This window comes from Calonectris borealis, chromosome 1 (genome assembly GCF_964195595.1).
Source record: "Calonectris borealis chromosome 1, bCalBor7.hap1.2, whole genome shotgun sequence".
Lineage (NCBI taxonomy): Eukaryota > Metazoa > Chordata > Aves > Procellariiformes > Procellariidae > Calonectris > Calonectris borealis.
The window spans coordinates 138,649,853-138,673,149 of NC_134312.1; the positions used below are offsets into that span (position 1 = coordinate 138,649,853).

The following is a 23,297-nucleotide window of genomic DNA, read 5'->3' on the forward strand; positions in this document are numbered from 1 at the left end:
GTGTTGGAACCAGGGTACGGCACCCCAGTGCTGCCGGGCAGAGAGCCCTTCAGCTGGGGGTGTTTCCAGGGTCCACCCTTTTATACTAAATAACTGTTAAAGGACTTCAGTCCTTAATTTCTGAGTTGCTCCAGCATACATTTAAGGCTGGCACCTTGTCTTTTGTTGCACGAAAGACGCCTGTATCAAACTGGGAGACCAGGAGAACCACCGCCCCGCACATATTTCTGTAGGGCATTCAAGTATGATCCGGGGAGAGGGGGAAACCCATTGCGCTTGTGAAACCCGCGTCTGGCAGCCCTGCTGCGCACTTCGGGTGGGCAAAGAGCCAAGCCTCGCTGCGCCTGCTGAGCCAGAGCACGGCTCGACTCGCGCCCAGTGCTGGGGAGAATCGACCCAGCCTCAGCTTCAGAAGGAGTCAAGAGAACAATCCCAGCACGGGCGCCGTCAGGATGCAACCCCCCTGCCACCTCATACGGTGCCAGGTTTGTATTTCTGTCGCTTTTGAGGCTCAGTCTCGGGGGGGGGAAAAAAAAACAACAGAGGTTCTGTTGGAGAAAAATAAAATTGAATTTATTTTTCTTTTCAGTTTTGAAGAACCATTGTCCTTTCTTCCTTCATTTCAATAATTCATTCTATACCTTCCCTCCCCCTGCCTTATTTTCTGATGCCGACACTGCTGCATACCTGATCGCTGGAAAGCAGAATTCATATTTTACTAGGACGTACAACCTCCCTCAGCACAGGACATCCAAAATCTCCCCCAGGAGTGTATGGGTGAGCACACAGAGACCCTAGGCCTGCCAAATTTTCAGATTTTTCCAATAGTGGGAAAAATTTATTTGAACAAAGAACGGGATTTTCAAGAATAAGAAAACTTCCTGCAGACTAGGAGTGAAAAGCCACCTGACCCTCTGCCTGATGAAGCTGCGGCTGAGTCATTCTCTGTTCTCTGGCAAAGGCACAGAATTATTCATCAGAATTCTTAAAAAGACAAAAAAAGAGAAGGTATACTTTTATTTTTCTGACTAGTATAAGCTCAAAAATTAATTTAGCTTCTTGCATTCTAACATCTGTATTAGAATAACTTCAAAAAGTAATAAAATATTTTTAAAACCCTAAAATGTATTAAAAAAGCAATACAGAAAAAACCCACCAGAGAAGAGTCACCATTTTTTCTCCACAAATATATGTCTTCATATATTTGTATGGAGTGCATAATTAAACACCCACACCGGGAAAAGAAAACAGACTCTGGACTTTGCTTATGTAAATACCAACAGTCCAAAAAAGCAGTAGCGTGGATTTTTCAGCCTTTCGGTGATTGGCATTTTGTGTAAGAAGTAGAAATCTGCTTGTCATCTTGTATGTGCATTCTGGAAAATAATTTTTTATGCTTATGTTGGGCGACAAGCAAAACCTACCTTACACTACAGCAAATTACACAGGAAACCTGCCAGACTAGGTACTTTCAAACCACGTCAACAAAAATTAACAAGAAAGGAAAAGCCTCTTTCCCCAAATGCATCTGCTAACCCCCTAAGCAAGCTAATCCTCATTCCTTTATAAGCTCAGACACATCTAGCTGTACAACAACAACTTCCTTTAGGCATCCAGGAAAAAAAAAGGCAGGGAATGCAAGCAACACAGTATTGCTGCTCTCTCTCCGCACGACTGGATGATGATGGCTGCTCACGTAAATACAGAATTCAGCAGACACCCGAAGGAGCCATAGGAAAATACAGGGACAAAGGGCCTTCTTCAGCTTTAAAGCTCCATCTGGCAGCATTTCTACTGGAGATGGCAGCCGGGAGATCAGCGCAGAGCCAGCAGGCAGCCTCTGCACCTGCAAACCCTCTGCTTGCAGGGAAACTGCGCCGCTTTATTTTCCAGCAGAAACTCTGCCCGACAGAGCTGGAGCTCTAGGACGGCAGCACGAGAGCAACTGGCAAATCAATTTTTCGAAGAATTACGTTGCTTACCTGCAATGCAACATCATTTAGCCCAGTCCCAAAGATTTTAATAGCATCCTTTCCTGGGTGGTATGGCTGCAAAAGCAGTGATGTCATGGGGAGGAAGCAGTAACAATCATGTGACTGCATCCTCCTTCTATAGGATATCTGATAGGAGACGGAGCCAGAGGGAGACGGACCAGTCTGTAATCCCACAGGATTAAACTGCAAGCCTCTTTACCCTGCCCTACCGATTCGGTCACCATTAGAACATGTGCTGCTTTCCGCCCCCCCTAACCTAAGCTAATTATTTTTAAAAGGGTTTGTGGATTTTTTTACAACAGCAACAACGATCACATTTTTCACGAGGAAAAAGCGTAGTTAAGTATGCTGCGTGCAAACCACGAAGTATTCCTGTTGACTCTGCAGCAACGCCCAGGTGTCATATTTTCTTTCATCTCTATGAAATATGTAATCACAGCAGCTTGGAAATGAGACAAACCACACAAGTTCACCATCCCTTGCATTTTTCCTTCTCCCGGTGCTCCATTTCAAGCTTATCCAGACTGACTTCCCTCCACCTTCTGTGTCATATTCAAGCTTTGCAAAGCTTACCTCAAAGGTTTCATCCCTGTTACCTTCGTTTCTTCGTTCTCCCCACCATCCATCCATCCATCCACCACTCCACTTGCAGCCTTCTGCCTTTTCTTCAGTGCAACTGTCACTGCTTGAAAGATCCTCTCCTATACACCAGCCCACTTTTCCTTTTCAAAACTTCTGCTTAAGTTTTCCCATCAAATATTTAAAAACCAGAACATCCTAAAATGTTTTTGGTTTTTTTTTTTTAAAAAAAAAAAAAAGCCATTAGCCTGACTTTCACATTTTGGTTAGCTGAGTATTACATCTCAGAACCATATTTTTGGGGGATTTTAGGGGAGTTTTGGTTTTCTCTTTTCTTTTTTTTTTTTTTTTTTTTTTTTTTTTTAAAGAATTTTATTATACTCTACAATGTATTTGAGTTCCACAACAAAATAATGATTTCCAAAGTTCTGATTCTACAAATTTTGTACAAACCACTAGGATCACGTTCCGCAAGGCAGAGGTTGTAACTGTTCTTTGTGACGATCGCGTACGTGTTTGTACATGTGCAATGCGTTTTATTTCAGGACATTCACCTTACTGCTCATTTTCTCGTATTTGAATATTGTGCAGACTGGTTTTACCCCTAAGGGTATCCAGGCATGTGCTTTGTATTACACCAAGCAGATGCAACCGCTAGGTAGAGGGAGATCTTGCACACGCACACACGAAAACATCCGCGGTGACTTCCACTCACTTCAAAGGCTAAGGAACGCAGTTCTGGAAGACCTTTTGTCCCAGTGTGTTCGAGCAGGTATTTAAGGATGCACTAAGCAGGCAGCCCAGCCCAGCAAAGCAAGCCAGTTGATACAGGGTGTACAAAACCTTTTCTCAGAATGGCTCCACAACTCCTCCAAATCGTCTGTAAGCTGAAGAAAGTTCCTGTACTCCTTATTTCTGATATGGACTCCCCATACAGAAGCCACAGATTTTGTATTTTATTATGAAATTTGAACACTTAGCTGGCTTCACCTGAAGTTCCCACACCTTTCTGGAGCGAGAAGCATGCCTTTAGAGAAGAGATTTGATTATGCCTTTCATTACACAGCCCTGCAGATGACAGTTCTCCACCATTCATAGATCAGCAACAGCCCCAGGCCTACTATAATCATGTCAATGAAGTGTGGAAAAGTGACGGAAGTCCTAACTTCCTGCCAGTGTCTGCTCTTTGCGCCCACTAAAATCAGTATTAATAGGCCAGGTGAATTCTGTGGAGGAAGTTAACACTGAGCACTTAATTTATTTTCTTGATAACATTATCTGCAATGTTCCTTAATCGGTTTATGAGAGGGAAATATGGAAAACAGCAAGCAGCATTCAGTTGGTCAGACACAAACATCTATATCTGGGAACTTCTGTGCCACAAGCCACACTCTGTAACACAAACACAATGTCCTGGACACAGAACAGTCATTTTGTGCACTAACTAAATGAGCGCAAGGGTCTCAATCTCCCATTTTTTCCTGAACAGATTTTCCTAAATTCAGTTCCTAATTTTCTCTTCTCTATTATCACGGCTGAACTCATCGAGTCTCTGCTGAACATGTATTTTTAGTTGGATGGTCTAACTGCAAACAAACTAAAGGAACAGAATACCTAATTCTCAATAGAAAATGTGATCTATAACCTAGATATGTATGTACAAATTTAAGAGATTATTAGAAATCATAAGAAGGCAGAAACAGCTCCTAAGAAGCTTTTCACTCCAAGAATACTGAGGTTTTCCAAAGTACAAGCAAATCACTTAATTGACATTTACAGATTCCAGCAAGAAATCAACTTTACTCTTTGGTATTTTCTTCCAGTGATACTTAGTCAATTGAGTGATCGCAGGAAAAAGAAAATACTCTTCACATCATGTTTTGGAAAACATTGTTCTTGCTTTTGCTAGCCTGCAATTTCTCAAGTCTCTCTGCAAATACATTTTTCCTCCTCTCAAAGATATATGACTCTATAGTTAAAAAGGAGACTGGATGCAAAACAAGCTGTAAAGTGCCCTCTTCCCTAAAAATTCAAACTTCAGTTTTACATCTGCTGACAGCAAGACACATAACTCATCTAATTCCTAAAAAAAAAATATTTGCTTTTTTTATACAGCACTTACCTTTAAGTCTTGCAAAGTCCTTACAAGAACTGCAGCAAGAAATACATATAAGACTTCATTCTTATAAGAGAAAACCCATACCGACATACCCATTATAGCTTTTGTTGTTGATCCTGATAGCAGTGAGACAGAGACGGTTGGTATTCCAAATGACTATTTCTAGCGGACTGTTTAAAAATAGCCTAAACTTTGTCATACCCTTAACGCCTTACAAATACCGGATAGAGACAGGAGTCATATGTCAGTACCATGATTTTGCCTGTGCTCCTGCAGCTTAGGGTTGCAGAGGGAAACTGAGAAATGGCCTTTCTGCAATTATGCAGGTTTAACGTTTCCTTTGTGAAAGCAGCAGTAAAGTTCAGCCTAAAAAAGTTAACTCGTATTCTTTTGAGTGGCTTCCACCTTGGAATTAGTCATAAGTAAGATATTACAGAACTAATGATGTCAACTTACTTCCAGTACAAATCTACAAAGTACAAACTTATGTTAAAAAAAAGGCTGTTCAATGTGTTGTAAGTGGAGCTACCCATGAATTCCGGGAATATTCAACTATGAGCCTCCAATACAGCTGTCAGCTTATCGTGAGCAATAAGCACATGGGAGAACATACCTGCCATTCCTCACACTCTGCACCCCTTTCAAGTCTTCAGTGTAACCCCTCTAGGATCTCTGATTTCACAGATTTCGTCTCTTACTTTTATTTGAAAATCCGTTACATTCACCTAAATGACAGTATTATTCAAAATACAAAATTTCTTTAGGAAAGCATCATGAACGTGGCAAATATAAACCATTCAAAAAATGTCTTATACATGGACATACAAGAAAACTCTATTTCTGTTTATGGCAAATTATTTTATTTTGTAGAAGAAATACTTTCAAATAATACAAAAATGACAAAATCATACAGAACTGTGACAAAAACAAGAGAGATGAATACTGAATATGATAACTCATTACCACATCAAGACAGAACTCATTACAGCCGTCAGAATCACAGACCCACAAGATACGCCGACAATGTCTCACAGCGGTCACTATTTAAAAACACCAGCTGAACAGAGAAGCCACCAGACATTGCCCATTTGTTATACAGTCACAGAACAATTTAGGGTGGAAGGGAGGTCCCTACGCCAACCCCTGCTCAAAGCAGGCCTAATGTGACCAGGATGCTCCGGGCTACGTCCAGTCAAGTCCTCAACCCCTCCATGGAGAGAGAGCTCCACCTCTCTGGGCAACCTCTTCCAGGATCTGACCACCCTCATGGGAACATGGTGTTGTCTGGTCTTACTATACTGCAAGTGGTGTCACTGCATGGTAACTTTTGATAAACACTACTACGTAAGGGCCTCCACTGAAAATGAAACGTGAAATTCTGACTAACTGGTCTTTTCAAGTAATGAGCACTGAAGAGCTTGCTGTCCCTAGACTTTCACCCAAACACTAAAAATTTCTCACGTGATTTGGTTTTTATCTGCACAGTTTCTGAATATGTCTAGTTGCGCACAAGGAACCCAATATACACCCCCCAAAGCTTACTGGCAAAACCAGACTTCAGGGTGGTTAGCATGATAAATGCTAAACATACTTTAATTTCACATACATTGCTATACGATCGAATCACTTGATGCCTGTAATGATTATAGGCCATACTAGGAAACAGGGAATACTACTTTAAAATTAAATGTCTGCATTAATCATCCTCATTGATCAATCATTTAGGTTTACAATCTTTTTTCCCATTACTTTTTGCCTCAGCTTGGACAAGTAAAAGCAATTCAGTTTCACTTCCAGGTTTTCCTGATCTTTGACAAGGTAACAGAGTATAAGCTCTTGAAACTCACATAGAACACTTACTTACAAAATATTTTAAAATATTCTGATTGGTTCTGATAAGTCCGTTTAGTTTTTGGCTGTTGTTTTGATTTCCTGACACATAAAAATCTGGAACCAATTTGACCTTTACTTTAATTAAGAGACAGCATGATCTTCCTTCTAGGAGATTCCAGCAATTTTTGAAGTCAGTCTTGTGTTGGGCACCTCTCTTTGTAGGTAATGTATAATTAGAAAAATACGAGAAACTCTATTATAGTAGCTTAGTAAAGAAGTATTTTTACATACTTGCAGGATGCAAGGACACAAAACTGGCATTCTCGGGAATTTAGGGTGACAGTCTTTCATGAAAACGAATGGTCACAAGTAAAATTATTTCTTACCAGATTTTGGCTGGTCCAACTAGCAATCAAGTGAGCTGTACCTTCCAGAATTATACACCTTCCTCCTGGAAAGTGTCACTGTTGAACAGAACTTGCATGCAGTAACCTCAAAGCACATCCTTTAGGATGAACATGTGTTTAAGCACCCTTACTTAACGCAGCTGCTTTCCAAAATCAGCACATATGTACTTTCCTGAATCAGATCAGAATCTTTAAAACTGTAGAAATTACTATAATACTGCGATCTTCCCACACAACTAGCTCACATTGCTCTTTTAACTCCCTTTTCATCAAACAGCAAAATAAAGACCTGTCACCCTTTTCCTTCCTCCGTTTAAACTGAGAATCTAGTTAGGAATATAAAGATACTTTAGACACAACTGAAATGAAAACAATCTATTAGTGCACAGTAAGAACATGCAAATGAATTCTGCAATGTTTAACATACTTCTAATGAGTGTTAAACACATTGCAGGTGATAATATTTTGCTATAACACAGACAGTGCTAAAGGATACAATGTACATATTAAGCTACAGATAATAAAGCTGAAAAAAGTGACAATTTTAGAACATAGTATTTTCATTTCAGGTATCAGAAACAAAACCAGCTCAATGGTTCCATTCTACTGTATGACAAATACTGAAGAACAAAATTTCAGTCTTAAAATACATCTTAAAGTAGGTATTTTCCTTCAAGGAAAAAAGGCACTATAAATAAATTACACTACAGTGAATTTGCCTGAACTCACTTTGTTTCTGTCTTCCAGCCTTTAAGTCAAATAAAACAGCATAAAAACTGTACACGCTCTTAACAGGATAGTCGATCTTTTATAAAATAAGTTGTCTTCAGAGATGTCAGTTTCACAACAAGGAAAAACCAAGCCTTGTTGCAGTCGCTATTATAAAATATATATGTATATATATTTATATATATGTTTTTGTTTACTTTTACTTTTTTTACTTTTTTTATTTTTTACAAAACGTGTATATTAGCTTTTGCACAATTTTTTTTAAAGAAACTTGGCTAATCTAATAACTTCGTTAAAATAAAAGCGATAAATACTTCATGTTTACAATGCAACAAGTCATACATCATCAGCTGGCAGAGGAGGTATGTTAATCCTTGGTCTTGTAAAAAAAGCTATCTTCTCTCTGTGATCAAAACAAGATAAAAAGGAAGTCAAATATATGCCTGCTTTTTTTTTTTCCCCCAAGAACACGGTTCCTTTACTCTGGTTAGTGGTTAGTATTTGTTACTTACATACTGAACTGATGGTTTATTTGAGTACAAGAAACTTACAAAAACTATTAAACCTCAGGGTATACTTTTGGCAACATTCCATTGAACACAATAACTATTTTTGAAAATTTAGGTGGAAGCTTTATACAACTCATTGAACATCAGTCATAGTTGACTGTAAAAAGGTTTCACAGGACAAGCCCTGCATAAGCCCCTTCTGCAATGCAAAGTTCACCCTTGTACATTTTGCAATAATACCTACAAAAAAAAGGAAAAAAAAAGATGGCAGAGTCATCTTTTTGCTGCTTTATTGAACAAACAGTACATGCTGTAAAGTAAGTGTCGTAAGAAATGAATGTGCGCATAAAAAGGGCAAGAATTTAAACAAGACAGCTTTTGCTTCATTTTCTACATCTCATTTTATTCAATTCCCTATATCTTTTTATATCTCAGTAGACAAAGCATAAAAACCCCTCTCTCATTACCAGAAAGACAAGATGTAAAACCACCCTAAAATTTCTACTCCTCTTACTTCCTCCCCACCTTTATGAGAAAGACCTTTCCAATATAATTCAAGCAAAAAAATTACATTAAAGGACAGACAGCTTTTCTATTTCACTTAAGTATTCCCTGCAAAAAAGTTCTAAAAATCTAAACACTGGACGAAATAGCATAACGAAACATTGTAGCTGAGCTGTCCTCCACATCTATGCTGCACTAGCATTTTCTTACTCTTGCTGTTACTCTCCCAATAAAAATTATAAAAACTTTAATGCTGAAGTAATAGAGTCCTCCTGTGAAATGCACACTGTTTATCAAATGCCACTTGTACACAACATAAACTGTCAGGAAAAAAATAAAGCTAAGCGAGGATACATGCCATGTGAACACAGATGAAATAGGAAAAAAAGTCCAAAGAAAAGGCTTCTTGAGAGAAAGCTGGAACATTATTGAGTAATTTTTAGGGAGAGAGTGTTACTAGTAATGTATATGTATTACATTAAACAAACTATTTATGCTCACAGGCTTGCACTGAAGAACTGACAAATCATTTGAACTTGATAGTGACTAGGCTAAGTTGAAAGAATCACCTAAGCTATGTTTGCACTTGAAGACTTTTTGTTTTGTTTTGTTTTTTTAAATTTCATATGTTTTAGAATTGTAACACTGCAATTTTACCTTAGCTTTGGCTCTTTGCACTACAAGTAATTCAAAGGAAACTCGTGTCCAAATCAATATACAGTTAAAAATTACTAGCTATATAGAAGACACACAGAATTTAAGCTCAATGCTTCAGAGAGCTTTAACTTCTCTAATGAACTGTTGCTATGCTTTTTCAGTACACATTACTACTTACCTGAAAGTCTGCACCTGAATAGGCTCCTTCTGATTTTGCCCACGCAACTGGTATATTTCTTTTGATGCTTTCTTTAGCATCTTTTCAGCTGCTTGCTCTTGGTGATGTTCAAATTTGGTCTGTCTGGTCTGAAAACAAGAATATAATGCTTAAAACGGTCATGTGAATAAATAAAACAGAAGAATACCCAGGTTAAAATAATGGATTTTTTCCCCACTCATCACAGTAAAAGCATGCAAGTACACTGTCTGAAATAGCTCATCATTTAAGAACTATAAAATTCGAAAGACTGATAGTGTTGTTTCATTTCTTAATGCTCTTCAGACAGATATATATTAAATTAATGAAATTTACTGCACATAGATCTGTCAAACAAGACCTTAAAATAAATTTAGGCTCACTCTTCGTCTCTGATAGTCCAATGACAATTTTGTTTGTAGCGCAGTTTTTGCCACTTTTTGCCTATAACTTCCTTCTCCAAGAAAAAGGAAAAGATCACATACTTAGGGAACATTCCAAACACTTGTAAAAATTGAAATATCAAATCAGCAAAATTTCTTTCAAAGATCAGAAGTAAGGAAATTATTAAAGTTCCAATAATAAATATCCAAAACAAAAAAACCCCAAACCAAAACAAAAAAGTGCCATTGGCAAATAGTGCCATTCTCCAGTAATTGTCCTCAAATAAACAGGCAGTTTAGTAATAATCAATGCAATAATTTTTATTGTGCTAACTTCAAGAATATAGAAGCAACATTCATTGTTTTAAGTTCTGTAAAAACAGCCCTTCAGACATCTTGTCACGATCAAGAAATTTTGAAACCAGAAGTTCCTGAACATGTTGAGTGCTCATCTCATGTTCCGTACCTGCCTTTCTGCTTCCTTCAACAAGTTTCGGAATCGCTCATCCCGAAGGACCCAGTGGGGTAGATCTGTCTGACCTCTGAGTTGGGCATCTTCCAGACGCTGTCTCAACTCTCTTAAAACACATATCTCCTCGTTCAGCTGTCTCTGTCTAGTTCTGGATGCCTGGAGATCCAGCTCCAGGTCTAAGGACGTCCTTGCCATAAGCTCAGCCAAAGATGATCTGCAGGACTGCTGAGTTATTAGGATTCAAATAAAATGCACAATATATTACTCTCAACATGGTATACTGGTCTATCTTTAGCTATATAGAGCATACATTTTCTGTACTTACTTCACACACACAGTCTTTCTGACAAAAAGTTTTGGAAAGATTATTTATATCCCACAGTGAAAGGCTAACTAGCTGTAGGGGTTTTTTGTACCATACACAAACTTTTTCAATTAATGCTTTCTAATACCTCCTTTTACAGTCTCCTTTTGGCTTATAAATATTTAATTAATTTAAGTTAATGGACTAAACTTTCACGTTATGATGATAATAAAAGGGATGCAACATGAAAAACTGAGCCATGACGTCAGAAAATATGGTACTGAGCAAGATTCCCCTTAAAGGGCTTTATACAATACTGGTTTTAAGATACATTCTGAATCAAAATGGTAGGCGTGACTGTCTACTTGCCTACACCAGCAAGAAATTGACTTCTGTTGACCAGGCTAACTGTATGCAATTTATATACAAGGCATTAACGCCATACCTGCCCTTCTCTGCCCACTTGTTCGGCAGTGCGTGGGGTGGCATGGGGGCGAAAGGAGAGCTTAGCCTATTCGTTCCTGAATACTTGGGCCTCAAATACTACGGTTTGCTAGGCTGCACGGGAGGGGAGCTGGATGATTTACTGTCATATTCACACACACTTCTCTGGGCCTGCACCCTGCATCATAAACCAGATTTTAAAGATTTACCAAAGTTTACATCTAAATCAATACAAATTCAGTCCCCATTAAAGTAATTTTTGTCTGCCACACTTCTTTTTTTCTCCTCAATAATTGTTCACAACTATATTTCACTTCTCTACGTCTACCTTTTAGCTTAAAAAAACCAAACCAAGCCCAGAACACGCACCCCTCTCCCAATGACATTACAGAAGCTTTATACATTTCCTAAAAACATCAGAATGTACCTGTAGACATCTAAAGCTTAGGTGTAAAAGTACCAGTGTTCTAGCAACTTAGTGAAACGTAAAAACCAGTTTCCTAGGTATACCTGCTTATACCGTAGAGTACGCCTCTCCAATGTATTCCGGACAAAAGGGGACTTTCTTGGCAGAGTTGAACTGTCACTGTCACTGCGATACAGCTGATTAGAAAAGATATTGAAAATACAGGTTGCTTATAAGGTCGTCTACATTAAGAAATCTGGATTTTTTTTTTTTTTGCTTTTGAGATTTACTTTTAAAAATGCACTGAACCTGTATTGTTCTAAGCAACTGATTTTTTTCAGCTTTAGTTAGTTATAAAAATTTATACATTATAGTGCTTATACTGTATAGTTACAATAATTCAAGAAAACTTCAAAACCATCAATGTTTTACAGCTAAGTTTCATCAAGCATTCCACTAAATATCCAACACAATGTAACCTAAAAAAAGGGGGAGGGGAGAGTTAAAGGCAATAACATGTCTTCCTAAAGCATTTACTGTCATGGGCACAAACAATACAGTCTCCCGCTTTTTTCCCCTCTATTTTTTTTAAGAAAATGCAGATTAAGAGAGGGTATTTAACAATAGTTTCCTTTTTGCACTATCTTTGTTCTGGTGGGTGAGGGTGTTTTACTCACATTCCCTATATCATAAACAGGTACAGAATTAAGAAATCAAACTGAAGAATTTGAAGGGGGTCTATAGCTGCACTGCATGCAATGTAAACAAGAGAGCAAAAACCAGGAGATCCTTGGTTTAGGAAAAAGCATAAAAGTTAAAAATCATCACTGCATTTTCAAACTCAAACTCTCAAAAGCTTGTGAAAGAGTACAATTAAAGCTATGTGCATCCCACCAATATTGCAAAATCAATACCCATGTATTGATCTACGATACTGTAAGCCAACTGCTTATAAGCCTTTGCCATTGAACATTGCAACCAGCTAACATGAGCTTGAAAACGGTTGTGCCGATCCTCAATTGCTTGCACCAGTGCACTCAGGAATCCTAGGTCCCACTGTAACAGGCATCCTATGACTGACATTCATGAGAGCAACCAGAGTCGTAGGGTTATTGCATAAATATTCTTAAGATTATGCATTCAGCCCCCTTTCCCAAACTTTTAGGTACCTGAAAGTTAAACATGGCTTCTAACTAACTGGTTATAGACCTCATTGGACAGCATGGTACCTCTGTAAAATCAATCACCCCAGCCTAACATCTAAGGTTGCCAGGGAAAAGAGCTTAACATCTAATTTGTCATAGATTCTTAAATTTTAAATGAAATAAATTCAGGGTTAACTCTTAAAAAGAACCAGGGGACCAATTCCCCACTGCAATGTTTAAATTCAATGAAAGATTATTAATTAGTATTAAAAAGTAGCATATGTTTCTTATAAATGTAATTAAGTCTTAAGAAGAAATTATCAAAAACGTACAAAATACTTGTGTGGAGGCCCTTCCTCCCCCCCTTCTTTTTAAGCCTTACTCACTCTGCAAACATATTGACTTCGTGCTCCAGGCGAGAAGGTCTGGGAACGAACAATAGTGCTACTGCGAACAAAAGCAGAACCCCGTGGCCTGCGGCTAGTTCTCTCTTTTGGAAGAATAGCAACTTCTTCAGGAAACAGATCCTCAGTGTTAGTTTCCTTATCCACCTACAATTTCAATGAGGGAAATTTTTTTTTTTCTCATTTTCTCTCTCTCACAGAAAACAATCAGACATTTCAACAATATCAAAAGTAAACAATTTGCCCTGCTAGCTAGGTTCAAGTTTTAATGAACACTGAGAGCAGAGGATGAATCACCTCATTTTTTTAAAAAAGTTTCAAAACTAGGTCATTCGAAATTATAAGATTACCTTTCAGAAGCCTCTGCTGGAACAGTAACAATTATGAGATGCAGTTATAACGTGAATCATAGCTGCAGAGCACACAGACGGCATTCAGCATTGGCAACTGGGCATTAACCAAGCTACCACCTGAACTCCAGCCTCAACAGAAGAAAACTGAAATAAGCAAGGTGACTCTGAAGCAAGCAACCACCTTAAAACTGGAGGAAGTCAAATGAAGAGAAGAAACTCAACAAAAGGGAACTGAAAGACTTGAAACAATGATACAAGAACACTAAAATATTCAGAAATACAGAAAACATGCTACTCTAGCAAAGCTTCCAAACTTTAAGATAACTCACTCCTCAATAGGAGGTATGATCTTCCCTAAAGGCAACACAAACGGCTTATGTTCCTCTACTTCAATGGAAGTGTGCTGATTTCAGCTTGTTCAGGATTATTTTCAATGTCTCATATCTTGAATACAAAAGATTTTAAATATATCAGTTTCAGCACAATTGTTCTGAAAATTTCAGCTGTATTTATTGTAACACTGAACCAGCAATGCAAGTCTTAAAACATTAAGCTTCTTTCTTCACAATCCCTTCAAAAATTCTTATTTCTAAGAGCACTGGGATTTGGTGATGATCTTTGCTGTTACAATTTCAGGTCAACACAGACATTGATATGAGTGCGTATTTACAGAGTAGATAAAGGCCACAGTAAAAATAGCTTGCCTTTTGATGTAAAAAACGAATTCTGTCCAGAAATAACCAGCAAGCAAGCAAAAAACCCAGCCCTAAAGAAGGCATTTTTAACAACCCAAAAGGCACACCGCTGTCATGAAGGCAGTGCTCATAAAGGGTTGTTAATGTCATTTCTGACTCTTTTCTCTCCTGATCAATTCAGACTCAAACTCAAGGAGCAGCAGTAACACACTCCGTGTGCACCAGGCAGCATGGCAGTTTCCATACTGCAGTGTCTTCTCTCCTTACCTTTAGTGGTGGAGGCTGCATTTTTCCAGAACTGTACTGGCCTGCTTGAGTTGCAAACATGTGTCCAGCTAACGAATCCCCGCAAAATGGCTCTGGATAAGGAGGACTAGTCTGGGTGCAATTACTGCATCCACTGTCAACAGATTCTGCTTGCCAACTCCTAAAGTCAGAACATCACAAGAATTTTGTAGGTATTAAAAGAACTCATGCAATTATGCGTCACAGTTATATATTTCATTATCCAGGTCAGTTTGTCATTTTAGACTATTAATTCTCCAATAAAAATACAGAATTTTCAAAGGGAGAACATATCCCGCTTGCATTTCTGCAGATGCACAGACAAACACACACATTTCACGCTGAAAAAAAATACCACGTTCCCTAATTTTCTTAAAGCATATGTTCTGGTCTTTAGAACAATACTAAGAAAACAATAACAAAAAGAAAAATGCAACTCATGTAACAAACTAGGAGTATTATTAATGATGAAATAGGATTGTAATAAGCCCTGAAATAGTAAGAGCTGCGTTGCATGTTCACACCATAAGCATTGCAATGCATATCTATCTTTGACAATTTCCCATGTCACCACAAAAATTTTTCTTTTTTAATATACTGCTGTTGCAAACCCATTACAGTTGCCTCCCTAGCAAAGTTTCTGTTTGATATAATGTTTTCCCACTCCCCAAATTCCAAGTCCTCTAAACTCAGCCAGCTATTCAAATACGGTTTTCTCCTGTTTGCATCATCACATAATAACAGAATTTTATACTCGTAACACTAACAGGGAGCAGATCTCAGAATAAGAACCTGCTGTTTCTCCTGCTGTATTTCAGACTATTCCCATAGTATAAATACCACTCGGCTGTTTGACGAGGTATTTAAACTACTATTTGTACCTTTCTGATATGGCTTCTGCCTGATCTTCCTTTCTTTCCATCTCCAGGATTTCCTCTTCCGTGTACTCCAGTTTCACTCTCTCTTCTGCCAGCTCTCTCTCCACTGCTTCCAGCTGGGCGGTTGTCCTAGCTAACAGGGCTGTCACTGCATCCTGAAAGGTAAACTAGACTTCAAATAAAACCATTTGAACAAGCCATTGCGTTTAATGTATATTATTCAGAGAAAATAAAATAAAAACATAGCCATTGTATGTTCCTTAAGAAAAAACACAAAACAAGCAAACAAACGCCCAGAAAAAACCCACAAATCCAAAACATCTGTCCTGAATCTTAATGATCAAAAAGTACGTGGTGTTCCATGAATGCAACTTCTCACAGAAACCGGGCAGACTTTACCTCACTGTGGAGCATCATCCAGCAAGTTATGTCCAAAGAGACCCCTGGAGGTCACCTAGTCTGATGTCCTGCCCAAAGTAAGGACAGCTTCATCAGGTTACCCAGGGCCCAATCCAGGGCTGAAAAATCTCCAAGGATGGAAATCGTACGTTTCTTGACAACCTCTTGAAGTGCAATGGCAGAAATTTTTAATGAGTTTTAGTTAATTGGACTGGAAGTGTGCGTACAAACATATACAAAGTACTATTTCAAGCATCTGTCCAGACATGATCTACTTTTAATTAATCTTTTAAAACCCAGCTCTTGCCACAAGAGCTAAATCAAGGTATCGCCTTCTGTGCACCTGGAAAACAAACTGCACCCGAGATAAGATCACAACCACCCACCCAGCAGGTCAAATAAAGTAAACAAAACACTTTTTCAGAGCCATACCGTTTTAACTATAGTTACATTTCCAGAAGACCGGGGAATACTTTCTTCACACTGGTTTTTATTCTTTGCTCTCTGGGGGTCTGAACCAGTGAAGATCTGAACAGAATACCAGTGAAGCTGCATCTCACCAGAATTCTCTGCATCAGTCAGGTTTATCTGAGCAATGCCCTGTAAACAACAAAAAGCATTGACCACAGTAAGATAAACATACACTGCAAGATAGACACCTTCTCATTTAAAGAGTATTTTACTTATAATGTAAAAACCCCACTTTATCAAATACTAACAGTGTCTCTTAAAAAGAGACAGTTTTTTTCTGTTGTGTTATGATGTCTAAGATACTGAATTTCTTGCCTCTCGCTTACCACCAGAAAGGATCAGAGTAGATATTCAATTTCTTTAAGTTGAAAAATAAAATGTAGATGAGTGATGTTAGTATGATTGTTACAGCTGACAACTCTTAATATTTTATTCAAAAAACCTCTCAATTACATATCTGATTTCTGCATTTGCTTAAATTAATATTACTTTAACAGTATTACTTTAATCTGTTTTCTTTTGAGAGAACTATGTTCTGAGATACCCTTCTGTTCTCTGATCCTCAGAGACATCTTCCAAAGGGGAAAAAATGTCGTAGAAAACAATTTTTTTTTCTTCCTATTTATATCATAAGGTAGTCAAATGGGTCATGAAGCCATTTTTCCACTTTCCAAGAATCCACTCCCAGAATCAGGTGAAAACAGGTTTAACGGAGGCTTCCAACTAAAAGTATTCCCAACTTTAAAGTAGCTCTACTCCAACAGACAGTGCTCATGTAAGAAATTTCTGAATATGTGTTGACCTAAATGAAAGAGAGTTGTGAGCAAATCCATACCTTTTTTTTTTTTTAAAAAAAAAAAAAAAATCAGTTCACTAGCTGGACCTAGTGATGACTTTATATTAGCTAGCCTTAATTACTGCTTTTGGCTTTAACTGGCTATCTCTACAACCTGTTCATTTCCATGCTAATGGACCACATGCTAAGAATGTTTTCATTTATACCACTGGAAAAATCATGTAAAAATTGTTTTCATCTCTCACAAAACAAATAGCTGGATGCAATGATTCTAATTGTAAAGGCAGTAGGAAACGTTACAGAAACTGCATTCAACTTTAAGCAGGTAAAGAAAGAGTTAATTAGAAAATAATTATTTAAAAAAAATTCATTGTATTGTTTTTCTAAGATTAATGTTCCCTGGGGCTCTGTTTAAACAGGTGTATAAAGGACAATGGAGAAAAGTTTTTGAGACTAACAAAAGAATGTCATATCGGGATACAACATGTTACTGAGAATGTCATTTTACGTCATTATATTGGATGCTACAAACAGAGATGCCTTTTCTTTTATATATAAAATAGAGATGCCTTCTAATTATCTACTTGTTCTGACACAGTGTAAGAAAGAAACATGTATCGAATACTCACACTTTTGCATCAGAGTTGGAAAATGCTTAAGACATGGTGGGCTTGGTTTTAGGGGTAGAGGGGAAAGCTGTTTTCCTATCACCGATATTGGAAAAAACGTATGACTCTTAAGATGTCTGACGCTCCCCGACACACCACATTTACTGAGCAGCTAAGAAAGCATGCCAAAGAAGCTGTTACTACAAAGTGAATGACTAATTGGGTAGAACATCACCATCAAACCCAATTAATAATTATCAGTACTGAAAGGACTAATTAATATTTCACCTCCACCTCAAGATTTGGAGCTCGCTCAAAAGGATGAAGAAACCAAGGTGGATCTGCTAGCGGTCTGTCATATGCCTGCTCTGATGCACTTGTTAACAACTTGGATGGCAGAATAGTAAAAGCATTTATGAATCTCTCAGTGATGTCAAACAAAGGAATTGTAAAATTTATGAGAAAAGCATCAGAATTTAAAAATGATGTTAAAAAATCGGACGGATGTTCTGAAATAAAAACACGAAATGCAAAACGACAAGTGTTACACTCAAGAAGAACAATTCAAATAAATTAAGACATGGAGAATAATTTATTGGTCAGGGCTGTAAAAGATCAGAAACTGGGAGTGAAACAGTAATGCCATGTGATTACAAGAAAGGCAATCGCATTTCTTTGATGTTTTAGCATGATCTATATATGCTAACCGTGGAAAATAACAACTCCCTTATCTCAACATTGATGAGGCCACCGCGGAAGAAATAAGCCAACTTAAGGAAGCACAGTTTCAGAAAGATGTAGGAAAACAGAAAAAGATCTTTCAGCAAGGCAGGGCATATGAGTAAAAGGTTGAGGGAATGGAAAGACCATCCCACAAATTTAGTAGATTTACTTCTCTATGTAAGTGAAGCTTAGAACTATTTGCCTGAATATTTATTTCTTTTTTTTTTTCCCTTCCCTGTTATGTACAAAAATGTGTTTAACTTAGGATAAACTCCAGCCTGGCTTCTGCATTTAGGAAAGCATTTAACTGGCATAATCTAACTGAAAAGAAAACAGTCATCAAAAATTTAAAAATATATGGAATGATCAAATCGATGGAAAAAACTGTAATCTCAGTGGGTAAGATTTTGAAAGACAATTACAGAGGCCATCACAGCAATTCCAGAGAGAGGTAGCAAATGATTTCTCAGCTTGAGAAAATGCTTATTTTCAATTTACAGCAAAAAAGGGCAATGATCATAATGTTTAAATACATACTTCAATGCACCCACCTTAAGAAACCATGGCATTGTTTCTCTCTTTTTGAGTGGCACTGTTAACTTACCCTAAAGTATGTTACCAACTACTGTAGACAAATATTTCTGACAAAACTACATTAAGACTATGAAAGAGTAAAATTCCTACCAACATAACCTGAAGGCCTATCATTTTTTGCTAATTCAGTAACAGCAGTTAAAATAAAAGCACCCTAAACTTAGATGCACTTGTGTCAATATAAAGACGCTTTACACTGAAATAGCTATTTAGCTTCCTACAGGAACAGGCTATACCAGTATAAAGCATTTTACACCAATATATCCAGCCCGTTCTCGAGCTGCTTTCTCTTTCATTAGGTTCTAGTGCAAAAATGACAAAACTTCCCACTGCGGACAAGACCTTGGGTCCGCTTCTGTCAACATTAAGACCACTGTTTATATAAGATGCTACCTGGTTTTAAAGGTGGATTAACAAACATGCATTCTTGATCAGATTTGCACAAATAAACACCTCTTATCCATAGGCCAGCATGACAGTGAAATGCCTGTACCTCTTAACTACTTTGATAGGCTTAAAAAAAATTTCACTAACCTATTCAAACCCCGCACTGAAATGCGAGCCCACTGACTTCAAAATAGCCAGGACATCAGCCCCAAGGCAGATTTATTTAAGTATATTGACATTTGAAAATAGCTAAATGAAGTTAACATTTAACGCATCTAAAGTTAACACATGTAACCTATTTAAACAACTGCTACATTTATTTGAATGGATCTACATCAGATGTCTCAATCCATTTAAAGTAAAAGGTGTAACAGAAACCTGCCTGGACCACTATTATCCTGCAGCAAAGTTAAGATTGATGTAACAATTGTCTTCTTGGACCACTGTTACATAGCAACAAGGGGTTTGTATTTGTTATCTTTTTATTAGGAAACTATTTTACTGATACTGATTCATCATGCACACGTTACAGGGCTACGCAGAAACAGAAGTCTCGAGCACAGCGTAGTCTAAAAGCTGTCAGATAGAAGTCTTTGGGGAAAAGTTTAATTTTTACACAATGCTTTCCCTCTTGCACCAAAATTTAGCAACGGCAGATTTTTCAACTTTCCCCAAAGCAGACATTTGTAAAAAATGTATTAAATAAAAAAAGAATTAACTCCTTATCTACTAAATCCCGTATCAATGAATGTAAATGTTATATCAATTTTCAATATGCCTCTGCAATGTAACAGTTAAATAACAGTACACATAACATTACTTTCAACACCGCTTAAAATGCTCCAATTCTCAATCTCTGCTAATGTTGCTAATTATTTCCGTGACTCTATGTAACCTAAAATGCACATATTTCAACTTTTTTAAAATCCCACTTTCACAGATACTTATGTATTTTTTATTAACACAACCATAATTATGTATGCGAACAGACAAATTAACATACAACTCTATCGGCACTTCTTATGGAAAAATAAAGTCTTCACTTTCTTGTTTCAATCTTAAAAATTGTTCCTGAAGTAACTTTAGTTTCCCATAGCAGAGAGCTTTTAAGAAAAAGGACCACTTACCAACAGTTCTTCTTGTTGCTGATGGTCAACTGAACAGATATACAGCTGCAGTGATTTTAATTTCAAAACACTTGAATGCACGGGGATTCGGAAAACTTCATTAAATATTAACGGAGTTTGGAATTCCAAAGCTCTAGAGCAGTAAGTGGTTGGTGTGCCTGACTCAAGTGGTGGCAAATAAACTCTCACATGACTGGGAACAGCAAAATAGACAAATAGTACAGTTGAGATAAAGAAAGCTATTTTGCATTTCTCAAAATCAAGCTAAGCAAAAACATTAGTGTAACTACTACATTAATAATCTGCTCTGGAATCTCTTCATTACAGGAATTTACTTTGTATTCTTAACACAGAAGAACTGCAAAGCTGATTTGGAAACCCTACCTTTTTCTAATTAAAACTAGTTTTTTTTTTCAACTTGGTGCTTAAGTAGAGTCACCAAGTGGCACTTGAGATATCTGAGGCATCTACATGGGGCTAGCAAGTATGACATAGGATCTATGGGAGAGCTACAGCCTTCCTGAGCAGCAGCAGCTGGAGGCCAGGTGCTCTGCTATGATATTTCAAATGGAAACACATGCCTATGTTTAGGCAACTGAATTGCCCCGTGTCACTGATCCATTTCTTCCTTCCACCCACTAAGCACACCTCCCTTCAGAAATTCAGCACAAAAGAACAGCAAAAGAAGCCTACAATCATTGCATCCACCTGCCATCTTAAAAAACAAATTTAAATATCTGATACCAGACTTTAAGTCTCAAATCAAAATCCACAACCGTTTTAATCTGACAGAAGGCAGCAGAGCTACTTAGAGAAGTGTTTCTGTGTTCTCCCTGTCCTCACTGCTTGTCCAGCCCCTGCAATATCCTATTTTTTGCCATACTTTCCCCTATGCCAGCAAACAGCTTCATACAACTGTATTGTGAACCAGATTAGAAAACTTATCTGGGTTAAAAAGCTAACCTAGCAAAAATAAAGCTTAAGGATTAAAAAACTCCAGCTCAGAAGCTCACTCAAGTTTACTACACAGCTGCATGAACTCTTATACACCACCGGAGAGGGGTTGACACTGACAGACAAGTAAATAATTAGAGGACAACTGGAAGAGCTCTTTATGGTGGAACTGCAGTGCTGCAGTGTGGAGCATCAGTTAGCTAAACAGCTTTACCTGCCGTAAAAAGAGAGCAATCCAACTCCTCCATTCATCAGCTGCTGCAGGTAACCTCGCCCCCTCTGCCCCCAGTAACTCTGATTCAATGAATGTACAGTCGCATGGAGGAATTCATTAAACCGGCTAAAAGCTTTTTCTGGTTTTCGTAAGATAAACTTCTTTTTTGACCAGTCAAATCAATTGATTTACCATGCAGCCATGCAACTGATTGATTCCAGCACAAGCGGTTAACAAAGAAGGATGGGGAACAAAACTGCCTTTTTGAGAGCCACTTAGATGCCTGATTGCCTTGATGACAATGTCCAACAAACCCTCTGGAGTCTTTTTTTTACCTTGCGGACTGTACTTGACTTTCTTCAGCTGACACTTAGTTATTTTTCTAATTACAAGGCAACATGGCTGAGTACTACTCAATACTCACATTTTCTCCCTACAGCATGCCCTTGCACTCACACTGAAAACAAAGCAAAAGACTGACACTGATGCACTCACCAATATGAAGAATTTCCACCAGAGGTTTGCAGAGTTAGCAAGATCAAGTGTTCTCAACAAAGATCAACTCATTCAGTGAGATGTATGTCAACTTAACAACTCCCTCAGAATGACTTATATTACAGTACAGCAATGTTATCACACCTCCATTTTCCACAGTTTTCAAACAACCTCTCCCAGAGATCAAGATCAACAATTTTCACAGGTCATATTTGTTTAAAATACGTTAAGATACATATCAGTAGATAAGGCTGTGTTTTATGGCAACATTGCCATTATTAAGAAACATTTATTAGAATAAACTAAGCAACGTTCTATGTAATGCGATACGGAATTTGAAAAAGTAGCACAGGCCGACAAGAGGTTAAAAAATTCAATTGTTTGTACTGATTCTCAGCTAGTATTTCTGTTAAAATTATCTTTGAAAGGTGTTTCTCATATATTCAAGGAGAGCTGTCATGGCCACAAAAGTCTGCAGATGTCCTGTTTATTTATTTATTTATTTATTTTTGGTTAAGATAAAGGGCAATCTCTCTGATTAATATAGATGTTTTTTGAGAAAATTACATTAAGCTTATTCTGGGATACATCACAGATAAGCTGTAGAGAAGTTGTACAGGAAATAATATTTCTGGAATACTGCAAATAATGTAGACAGCTTTTGGACCAGAAGGCATGGGGCGATGGAAGCATGACTTTGATGTTTTTGAACAAACTTTCCTGTGCATAATAAACACGTAAGAACATGGGTCATTAGAGACTACGCTTGTTACCTGACCATTGTGGCAAAAGTTCTATAAAAGGGATACTTTGTGTCCATAAAATTAACACTATCCTCATGTAAACTAAGACATACCACCTTCTCCAGAAATGGCTTAATTTTGCATGAAAGCAAACAAATTTATGGTATTTACAATTGTGGTACAAAACAAGCAATGATCAGACTTTGAGTGAAATTTAAGCTTACATTTTGCAGTTTTCTTTAACAACTAGACTAGTAAAGTTCTTCAGCTGTAATACATGGACTAACAGACATTCACTTCCACTGTCATGCCTGGAAAATAAATTTCCTGTGTTAGTCACCAAGCATCAATACTTTACTTAAGAGATAGAGATGAAAGACTAAAAAGATTTTAAGAATGTAAAAGAACCTTTTGCTGTTAAACAAATCTCTTAAATCAGTTTGAATCAAAAGCAATTACAGATATCACACTCTGATAACAGCACATTATT

General features: G+C 37.6%; 1 protein-coding gene across 2 annotated transcripts in view; it reads right to left on the reverse strand.

The window, feature by feature from the left end:
• Positions 1-7,856: 7,856 nt before the first annotated feature.
• Positions 7,857-23,297, reverse strand: part of WWC3 (WWC family member 3) — a 101,481-nt gene continuing 86,040 nt past the window's right edge. The window contains exons 14-23 of one of the 2 annotated variants that reach the window (XM_075133375.1): positions 23,032-23,118; positions 20,402-20,594; positions 16,128-16,295; positions 15,300-15,451; positions 14,401-14,560; positions 13,068-13,232; positions 11,641-11,733; positions 10,377-10,607; positions 9,510-9,637; positions 7,857-8,064 (exon numbers count right to left, since the gene is read on the reverse strand). In XM_075133375.1, coding sequence (XP_074989476.1) covers positions 7,998-8,064; positions 9,510-9,637; positions 10,377-10,607; positions 11,641-11,733; positions 13,068-13,232; positions 14,401-14,560; positions 15,300-15,451; positions 16,128-16,295; positions 20,402-20,594; positions 23,032-23,118 — 1,444 coding nt within the window. In that variant the 3' untranslated portion in view covers positions 7,857-7,997. The remainder of the gene's footprint in view (positions 8,065-9,509; positions 9,638-10,376; positions 10,608-11,640; positions 11,734-13,067; positions 13,233-14,400; positions 14,561-15,299; positions 15,452-16,127; positions 16,296-20,401; positions 20,595-23,031; positions 23,119-23,297) is intronic. The other variant, XM_075133383.1, reaches the window with a different exon arrangement.